General features: G+C 36.5%; 1 protein-coding gene across 5 annotated transcripts in view; it reads right to left on the bottom strand.

The window, feature by feature from the left end:
- Positions 1–3,623: 3,623 nt before the first annotated feature.
- The window catches only part of ss18 (SS18 subunit of BAF chromatin remodeling complex), a 52,186-nt gene continuing 44,616 nt past the window's right edge, over positions 3,624–11,193 (bottom strand). For all 5 annotated transcript variants that reach the window (XM_028803641.2, XM_051929323.1, XM_051929324.1 and 2 more), the window contains 2 exons: positions 9,346–9,476; positions 3,624–5,833 (listed from right to left, as the gene is read on the bottom strand). In XM_028803641.2, coding sequence (XP_028659474.1) covers positions 5,807–5,833; positions 9,346–9,476 — 158 coding nt within the window. In that variant the 3' untranslated portion in view covers positions 3,624–5,806. The remainder of the gene's footprint in view (positions 5,834–9,345; positions 9,477–11,193) is intronic.

The following is an 11,193-nucleotide window of genomic DNA, read 5'->3' as shown; positions in this document are numbered from 1 at the left end:
AGTGTGATGCTCTTGGCAATGTTCTGTTGGGAAACCTTGGATCCTGGCATTCATGTGGTTATTACTTTAACATGTGCCACCTATCTAAAGATTGTTGCAGACCACGTACACTCCTTTATGGCAACCGTTTTCCCAGATTGTTGTGTCCTCTTTCAGCAGGATAATGTGCCCTGTACACAATGTTCAGGAATGGTTTGAGGAACCTGATGAACAGTTCAAGGTGTTGACTTGGCCTCCAAATTTCCAAGATCTCAATTTGATAAAGCATCTGTTGGATGTGCTGGAAGAAACAAGTCTGATCCATGGAGTCCCAACTTATGAAACTTACAGAACTTTAAGGACCTGCTGCTAATGTCTTGTTGCCAGATACCACAGGACACCTTTAGAGGTCATGATGTTGTGGCAGATTGGTGTATGCTGTACAGTATATGTGTTTAAATCATCAGTAACAGTTTATGTTCTTTTTCAGTACTGGATACTAAACATGTGGGGACTTTTCAGTTTTGGGTTTCATGTTTTAGGACTACAGATCCTATTTAGCATTAAATGAATACTGTAAACTGATTTTCTTTATTTAATGTTACCAACTCAAATACTGGTCTCATACACAGTGATAAGGGTCTTCAGATATTAATTAAAAATCTATTTAGTAAAATTATATTGTGCTAAATAAAATCAATCTCTTAATTCAAGAATCAGTAGCAAATTCTTAAACAGCTATGACAGAAACCAAATACTGTATTTTCATCATTTATTACTTATTCTTACACATCTGATTTAAGTAATATTTGTACATTTTTCCTTACTGCGTTGGACTTCAGACTTCCAATATGATTCTAACGGCCGAGTATTCTTTATTAAAGTTTAGAAAAGCAGGCATAGACCATGACATTGCAGAAGCCATGCTTTAAAGAGGGATACAATCAGACCTGTGTTAGTATTTGCTGTTCACTTATTGGTACTTTTAGAATTTATATTTTATCAATTAAATTCACAGGATCATCCTTGTTTGCAACTTTAAGAAGCTGCTTACATCTTTTATCGACAGCCAATATCTTCTCCTTGCTATTGTCACACACTGTTAATTCCTTTGCAATTCAACTTACAGAATTTTGTGGAGGAGTAAAAGTGACAAACACTTCAGCAAAAGCTGTGAGGTTTTCTAGGGGTTCTCCAAGAAAACCACTGAGAGTGTGAACACCATCCATGTCCAAAGTCACAATAGGCATCTGTTTTTTTTCCTTCAGTAGAGGGCGTTAGCTCTCAATACATGAATGAATTACAAAATGTTTTGCTAGTTTCTCAGAATTACACTTTGACATTTTCAAATTTCAGTCAGGGTAGCATAATTATTAGTGATGTGGCCTCATTGCTCCCAAGGACCGAGTTCAAGGTTAGCTTGACTGCTACAGTGCCCTCCATAAAGTTTAGGATATAGACACATTTTTCCTTGATTAAGCCCTCTGCTCCACAGTTTAAAATTACAAATCAAACACTGCAGACATGATTAAATTGCACATAGACATCATCAGGTGTTGAGGACCTTCTCTGGTGATACTTTGCCAAACTTCTATTGCAGCCATCTTCAGCTCCTGCTTGTTATGGGGGCGTCCATCCTCAGGTTTTCTCTTCAGCATATGGAAGACATGCCCAATGAGATTTAAATCAGATAACTGGCTTGGTTATCCAAGAATTTTCCATTTTTTCAGTTTTAAAAACTGTGTTGCCTTAGTGATATTTTTGAATTACTACCTTGTTATAGAGTGAAGCACCGTCCAATGAGTTTGGAGGCATTTATTGGAACTTGAGCAGATATATTTCTGTAGACCTCAGAATTCATTGTGTGACTGCCGTCAACAGTTCCACCGTGAATGAAGAGAAGTGTGCCAATACCTGTCGTAGCCATACATATCTGAGCAAAAACACCCACACCACCACCATGTTTAACAGATGAGGTAGTCTGCTTTGGATCTTGGGCAGTTCCTTTCATCTCCACACTTTGCTCTTGCCGTCACTCTCATACAGGTTCTTCTTTGTCTCGGTTGTCCATAAGACTTTTTTTCAGAATTCTGCAGGCTCTTTTAAGGACTTTTTCCCCAAACTGTAATCTGTCCATTCTATTTTTGTAGCTAGCTAGTGGTTTACATCTTGTGGTGTGGTTTATTTCTGTTCATGAAGTCTTTAGCAAATAGTTGTCTCTGACACGTGCACATCTGCCTCCTGAAGACTATTTCAGATCTAACGGACCAGCATTTGGTGCTTTCTCCTTTACTATAGTGAGGATTCTTCTGTCATCAGCAGTGGAGGTCTACCTTGGCCTACCAGTCCCTTTGCAGTTACTGAGCTCTCCGGTGCTTTCTTTCTTCTTAATGATATTCCAGACAGTTAATTTAGTTTATTGCATCAATGTCTCTAATGGTTTTATCCCTCATAATGGTTCTTTGACTTCATTGACACAGTTCTTGTTGTCATGTTGAACAGTGGCAATTACAGATTCCACAAGCCCAGGTATCTTATGGCTGCAATAATGAAGCAAAGAAACATACCTGTGACACCAATAGTCACAAACATTATGGTGCCCTGAAATGGGGGGACCGTGTAGAAAGTGTTTTCATTTCTACACGGTGTGAGCAAAATGTCTGCACATACCTTTAAAGTCTGCAATGTGTACTTTAACATTGTCTGAATTCTTTGATTTGTAATTTTAAACTGTGGAGCAAAGGGGTCAATCAGGAAAAAAACATCTCTCTGTCCCAAACATTATTGAGGGCATAGTAGCAGTCAACCTAACCTGCACTTCTCTGGGACATGAGAGGAAAACTGAGGAACTTGAATAAAAACCTCACATTGAAATCCAAACACTGTGCAAGTGAGGAATTGAACCCGGTCCAATTTGTAGGTTATTTTCAATATCCACTGTCTTCCATGGTGGATCAATTTTAAGTTTACTTTGAACAGGAATGCTGTACATGTAGTGTTAGAGTTACATGTTAAGAACTAATGAGGCTGGCACTCTGGTGTAGTGGTTGAGGGTTTGTACTTCAAACCACAAGGCTGTGGGTTCAAATGTCGCAACTGACACATTGTGACCACAAGCAAGTCACTTCTCCTGCCTGTGCTCCACTTGGAAAAAATAGAAGAAATGTATCCAATTGTATCTCTTAAATTGTGGATAAATTTGTCAGCCAAACAATAAGTGACTGAATTCTATATTTTTGCTTTTCAATATTTTTAGAATTTGTCACCATGTTACATGCTTTAAAAGTTCTAACACTGAAGGGCTGCGAATGATTCAGGCACACCTAATTTTTATTTATTTTTTCATTTCCATTTGGTAGAAGTAAACAGGAGATGTAGCTCATTAGGTTAGGTTTAACTGGGGGGAAAAATGCTTATAGTTTTTATCTTTTTTACCCTTTATCAGAACTGCAAAACAGCAGTGTATATTCAAAAGGGAACACACACTTTCAAACCTCTATCAACATTAAACGGTGTTAGTTTGAAGAGATCCTGTCATCTTTTAAAGCTTCAATGATAATTACTTCTTCACTCTTCAAGCCGATTGTTTAAACTTTCTAAACTGAAGCAATAACAAACAAAAAAAAAAAGACGGAAAACAAAAGTTAAAATCACAATAATTTATTCCTCTAAAATCCAGTGATGTACAGCTTTACATATTTATGGGAAACACCCCACAGTGGTGATAGTTGGCACATTACCTGCAAGCACTGGTGGTCCTGGATACATGAGTATTCAACAAATTGTAAAGCCAAAAGCATTACTTCTTCATCCTTTAAGCAAAGGTAACAGAAAAAGAACTAAAGGATTCACATAGTTGGCATGCCCTTTAATTAAAATAAAATCCTACACCTTTAAACAAAACACAATCCCTGTGAACATATACATGGATTTACATCTGCAGAAACATTAACTAAGACAATTCTTCTAGAGTCGCTGCTGGTGAAGCCGTCTTTCTAGTAAGAATGTAGGTTTCCTTCTGCCCTGGAGAGCAACACCCCTTCCTGTCTCAGGAGAAAATATTTTGATACACCACTGTGGCTCAGATACGCTAATTCAATCTTCTAAATTGGTAAAGTCCCAGCACTCTTGGCACCATAGACAATTCAAAGGAAAAAAGGAATCAGTTTGGTGCCTCCGGCTACTGAGACGACCTCTGTGCATCTTTAATAAGGACAGTACTTTAACAGCCTCCTATGGCTGTCGCCAACAAAATGTTTTGAAACCTCCCTCTGTAATGAAGGAGAGTTACATGGCAGGAAGGCACCAAGTCAGACATTAATGAATGTACAGCAGCCGTAAAGCTTTCTCGTATCAAGTTCATCTACCCTAGAGATGTGTATCCCAGAGACCAAGAGTGGCAGACAGATCCAGTGTTGTGTTTTGAAAACACATTTTTATTTGAAAAATGCCTGTGGCCAAATGACTGAGGTAACATCAGAAGGCAGTTTTGCATGTAGATCCAATTACTTACTCAATAAAAATGTTTACAAAAATAAAAGTTAAATGCTTCCTAAAATAAACAATGCTTATTAGAGCAGAAAACAATATTTCCAAATGACTTCTAAAACCAAATAATTTGATTTTGCATAAAAGCAAGAGACTATAAACTCAGACATTTTTACTGAGCAATATAAATTTAGATCCTCATTTTTTTAATAATTTTTTTTTTCCTAAAAGCGAGGACTAGTTTTTTGTATTTTTGATACATTGTTCATCGTAACCCCAGAAACACAGCAGAATGTAACCCACCTCATTTATTTCACACACACTACTATATTGTACCAAAAAATATTTTGCCACATAGAGATCCGAATTTCATGTTACAGATTTAACAAAGTCACCCACAAAAAACAAACCGTGTATGTAGGTTCTTAAAATTTGGCTCTTTTCAAAAATAGATGGGTGCGTTTAAGGTACCAGTCCTGATTTTTCTATTATTACTACAGAAATAACTAACAAAATGTCCTAAGCTAAATACCAATTTGCTTACAATACAAATTAATCTAAAAGCTTAAAATACATTTTTACAACAAATATTTTTCCTAGCTAAAACATGTTTAGCTTTCACAATTATTTTGTTTCTTGATGCTAGATAAACTTAATGTTACACCATTTTTTCAATTATTGCTTCATAAAAAACATTGCACTTGAACCAAAACTCATGTTTGTGGGGGGTGTCATTTTTGTTTTCACAGAACAGTAATAATAATGGAAACATATGTACAATGTGAAATGCAAAAAATAAGGCAGTTTGTCTTTGGGATACAGATATGAAGAATTAAACAAATATAAACAAAAACTATTCAACATTACACTTAAGGCATCACTGCTTTTAAAGTATTCAATCTCAACTTTACTACATCACTGTTTTATAGAATAACTGTATTTTCACAGATTTACACAAATAAAAAATATTACAAATGACGGCTATGAAACATCTGCAATGGCTGTAACATTGAGTTGACCTGGCTTAATTAAGTAAACACATTGACTGATTTATTGGGTCAGGCCACTGACCATTTGTTTCTGTTTTTAGAGAAATGCACTCTATTCCACTTAAAGAACCATGTTCAGCCCCACCCAAGTTTTGTCAATATTGAGTTAGGTTTTACCTATATAAAAGGATCTTTATTTATTATTGGTTCCAAATTACGAATGCAGAAAGGCAAGAGCTAATAAAAAAAGATAAAAGATGAAAATTGACTCTCGTCATTGGAACCATTCCAGTCCAGGGGGCTGAACATAGCTGCCAAGAGGATTGGCTTGTGGAACCTTAACTTCTGCTTCACTGCTGATAATTCCCATATTGCCCCTATAAAGAAAACAAGCATAATTAAAAAAAACTATTTACTTACAATACTGAGATATACATATTGTAAATAATTTTTAATACTGATGGGAGAGTGTGAATGAACAAATATTCCTCCTTTTCTCTCCCATCCTCAGGACTCAAAATTAATACAGTCTGTAACCAGCAGATGGCAGCAGGTAACTGCAGATTTTAAAACAATCTTCAGCAGTGGGTTGGATTGGGAGCATCCAGCAGTGCATCAGAACAAAAAACACAGATATACACAGTATGAATAAGGCCACAGAATGGTCCTTATAAACTGCATTGATTTAAAATAGTTAAAATATATTGAATGGACTGTGGAATTATAAATGACATTTTAAAATACTGAATACAAGGCTGTTAACACAAATATCATTGTTATCAAAGGTATGGTTTCTTCATTAAAGATTCATTTGGCTTTATAATGCAGGATTTCTTTATAATCAAGGTGAAACTCATTAAAACAATCTGCTGTTGCACAATATTTGCCTTAATGTCTTTAAACAATAAACAAAGAGTGAATTTTCAAGACCTCTGAGGATGCATTTCAGTACAATAAAAACATTCTTTCCTTTGCCTTGAGAAGTGAAAATCTCATTGGAGATTATGATGGAAGAAAACTGATGTCTGTAATGTCTATGTTCAAAATAAGTAAATTAATTTATCACTTGACACAGTTTCTATTTCCATTAACCTTTCTTTTCCATACCTTGTTGAAATATAGAGAAAAAAAAACTTAATTGGCTAAAAGTAATTGATTAACTTGCTCCTGGTGCCCTGCCTGTTTAAAATGATTAAATCAATTCATTTTACAGAATACATCAAGCAAATTAATAAATGGATTCAATTTTGTCAAAAACAAAAAACAAGCTTAAGTTCATACTCAATTGTTTAAACAGCCTGTCTTTGTTGTATTTATGTAATTATATATATATATATATATATATATATATATATATATATATATATATATATATACACACACACACACACACAGTTGTGCTTGAAAGTTTGTGAACCCTTTAGAATTTTCTATATTTCTGCATAAATAAGACCTAAAACATCATTAGATTTTCACTAAAAGTGCATAAAGAGAAACCAGTTAAATAAATGAGACAAAATTATAATACTTGGTCATTTATTTATTGAGGAAAATGATCAAATATTACATATTTGTGAGTGGCAAAAGTATGTGAACCTCTAGGATTAGCAGTTAGTTTGAAGGTGAAATTAGAGTCGGATGTTTTCAATCAATGGGATGACAATCAGGTGTGAGTGGGCACCCTGTGTTATTTAAAGAACAGTGATCTATCAAAGACTGCTCTTCATAACACATTTTTGTGGAAGTGCATTATGGCACAAACAAAGGAGATGTCTGAGGACCTCAGAAAAAGAGTTGTGGATGCTCATCAAGCTGGAAAAGGTTACAAAACCATTCCACCAATCCATAGTCAGACAGATTGTGTACAAATGGAGGAAATTCAAGACCATTGTTACCCTCCCCAGGAGTGGTTGACCAACAACGATCACTCCAAGAGCAAGGCGTGTAATAGTCGGCGAGGTCACAAAGGACCCCAGGGTAACTTCTAAGCAATTGAAGGCCTCTCTCACATTGGCTAATGTTCATGAGTCCACCATCAGGAGAACACTGAACAACAATGGTGTGCATGGCAGGGTTGCAAGGAGAAAGCCACTGCTCTCCAAAAAAAACACTGCTGCTCGTCTGCAGTTTGCTAAAGATCTCGTGGACAAACCAGAAGGCTATTGGAAGAATGTTTTGTGGATGGATGAGACCAAAATAGAACTTTTTGGTTTAAATGAAAAGCGTTATGTTTGGAGAAAGGAAAACACCGCATTTCAGCATAAGAACCTTATCCCATCTGTGAAACATGGTGGTGGTAGTATCATGGTTTGGGCCTCTTTTGCAGCATCTGGGCCAGGACGGCTTACCTTCATTGCTGGAACAATGAATTCTGAATTATATCAGAGAAATTATATCAGGAAAATGTCAGGACATCTGTCCATGAACTGAATCTCAAGAGAGGGTGGGTCATGCAGGAAGACAACGACCCTAAGCACACAAGTCGTTCTACCAAAGAATGGTTAAAGAAGAATAAAGTTAATGTTCTGGAATGGCCAAGTCAAAGTCCTGACATTACATCTGTCCATGAACTGAATCTCAAGAGAGGGTGGGGGTCATGCAGCAAGACAACGACCCTAAGCACACAATTCATTCTACCAAAGAATGGTTAAAGAAGAATAAAGTTAATGTTTTGGAATGGCCAAGTCAAAGTCCTGACATTAATCCAGTCGAAATGTTGTGGAAGGACCTGAAGCGAGCAGTTATTGTGAGGAAACCCACCAACATCCCAGAGTTGAAGCTGTTCTGTACGGAGGAATGGGCTAAAATTCCTCCAAGCCAGTGTGCAGGACTGATCAACAGTTACCGGAAATGTTTAGTTGCAGTTATTGCTGCAAATGGGGGTCACACCAGATACTGAAAGCAAAGGTTCACATACTTTTGCCACTCACAAATATGTAATATTTGATCATTATTACACCAAACACCTGAATAATTTATCACACCCATGTAAATGAAAAATAATAATAATAAAAAAAACTTGCTTTGTTCAAAATCTGGTGTTCTCATTATATCTGCATTGATAGGAATAGCGAAGATATATTTGAAATTGTTCAGATATGTAGATATGAAGATATGTAAAATTGTTGGATTCTAGTCCGAGGACTTGGTCTAGCTTTACAGAAGTACAACATATGCAGGACTTCTAAGTATTTTTTATTTTTATTTTATACTTTTCATTTACTTAGTTGGTAATCTCAGAGAACCAACTTTAAGCTAATAACAGTGTCCAAAGCATTCACTGTACTGTGAGAAACTGCAAAAGATGATAACATCAACATGCTCTGGTACCAGTGTGTGTTTGTGTGTCTTATCTTGTTTGGGTGAGAATGGGGAGCTGATAATGGACAGCTCTCCTTTCCTCCCCTCTATAATTTGTGGTTTTAAAAACTGCAAAAGAATTCTCTCTCAATATACGGTTTCTTTTCTTGATAGCACATAACCTACAAGAAAACAAGTCATCTGGGAGTAGAAAGATCAATAGCATCTTACTACTAATACTTGGACTTGATAAAGATTTAAAAGCACCCAGTTTCAATGATTGTGTGTATCGCCTTATTTATTGGTTGTAATGTACAAGATAAAGAACACAGATCAAATATTAAGTTAAAAGTGCCGAGGACTCCTTCATAGTACAGATATTTGTTAATTCTTATGCACAAGCTATAGTTATTAACTCTAGTTACAACCTGTCAATCTCAAATAACTGGGAATAAACTTCAAAGCTTCAGAAAAGAGACAGAATAAAAAAAGATGATAAAACAAAATAATCCAGATTAACAAGAATACATTTTTATACACTCTTAATAAATAAATAAAAAAAGAACACACCCACAACCTTTTTTCTTACCTGATCATAAGCGTAAGGTCTTTGTGGTTGCTGCTGTGGTGGACCAGGCTGTGGAGGCCGATATCCTCCATACTGCTGTCCCTGACCTTGGGAATAACTAGGATACTGTCCTGGTGCTGACTGAGATGGGCCTGTGAATATGGAAGAATAGGTGTCAAGTGTGTTTAATCTTCTTGTAGATATCTAACTTTGACATGGAAAAAAGCCATCATGTACAAAACTACAGTAATCCCTCGCTATATCGCACTTTGCCTTTCGCGGCTTCACTCCATCGCGGATTTTATATGTAAGCATATTTAAATATATATCGCGGATTTTTCGCTGCTTCGTGGGTTTCTCCGGACAATGGGTCTTTTAATTTCTGGTACATGCTTCCTCAGTTGGTTTGCCCAGTTGATTTCATACAAGGGACGCTATTGGCAGATGGCTGAGAAGCTACCCAGCTTACTTTTCTCTTTCTCTGATCCTGACGTAGGGGGATTGAGCAGGGGGGCTGTTCGCACACCTAGACGATACAGACGCTCGTCTAAAAATGCTGAAAGATTATCTTCACGTTGCTATCTTTTGTGCAGCTGCTTCCTGAAACGACATGCTGCACGGTGCTTCGCATACTTAAAAGCTCGAAGGGCACGTATTGATTTTTGCTTGCTTGTTTTTCTCTGTCTCTCTCTTTCTGTGCTCTTGACGGAGGGGGTGTGAGCTGCCGCCTTCAACAGCTTTGTGCCGTGGTGCTTCGCATACTTAAAAGCCAAACAGCCCTATTGATTTTCCTCTGCCTTTATGACAGTCTCTGCTCCTGACTCCTTTGAAGAGGAAGATATGTTTGCATTCTTTTAATTGTGAGACGGAACTGTCATCTCTGTCTTGTCATGGAGCACAGTTTAAACTTTTAAAAAAGAGACAAATGTTTGTTTGCAGTGTTTGAATAACGTTCCTGTCTCTCTACAACTTCCTGTGTTTCTGCGCAAATCTGTGACCCAAGCATGACAATATAAAAATAACCATATAAACATATGGTTTCTACTTCGCGGATTTTCTTATTTCGCGGGTGGCTCTGGAACGCAACCCCCGCGATGGAGGAGGGATTACTATACACAAATCTCCTGGCACTTTACAAAAAATTTGGATTATTTTGTTTTTAGAAAGGGATACACTTAAAATGTCTGCAATATTCAAATATCCTCTGGCATTTAAATGTTATTCTATTTGTTGTAAAGAATACATTGTGTGGTATGAAAATACATTTTACATCTTTATTCTCCAAGCACTACCCTGACTCCTTTAAATACTCAATAACAGATGCAAAATGAAGGACTGATGTCCTAGTAGCTGCAACTACAGAGAAGAGACCCACTTGACATTAGTTCATTGAGGTTTGTCATGATTAACACCATATTCTTAATTTGCAGGACTAAACACATCTTAAGAATGCACTCTGTAATGGCAGTATCAGAAAATATACACAATGGACTGGACTACGGAGGAGGATGCAAGAGAAAAGACAAAGGTCTACAAACAAAAATGTCCTGTATGTTATTTAAGAGCCAATGATTTCTTTCAGTAACTGTTAACATTTTGCTAACACTACTACAACACTACAAAAGGACACAACACTCAACTCACTAGATGAATTTATACATTTCGGCTGTTAAATGTAACACAATCTAGAGCATAATGCAGCTAAAATATTAATAAAAGCAAGTAATTTCTACATTTATTTAGGGTCAAGGAATTTTTGCACAAAACAATCAAGCATCTATGTGTACTTTTTACTAGTTCCTAGACTACTGAGGAAAAACAGAAAAGAAAAAAACACATCTAGTGTATTGAGCTTCATTATATTATCTT

Source organism: Erpetoichthys calabaricus, chromosome 6 (genome assembly GCF_900747795.2).
Source record: "Erpetoichthys calabaricus chromosome 6, fErpCal1.3, whole genome shotgun sequence".
Lineage (NCBI taxonomy): Eukaryota > Metazoa > Chordata > Cladistia > Polypteriformes > Polypteridae > Erpetoichthys > Erpetoichthys calabaricus.
Note: the sequence above shows the minus strand (reverse complement) of the source record. Positions and strands in the feature narration are given on the sequence as shown.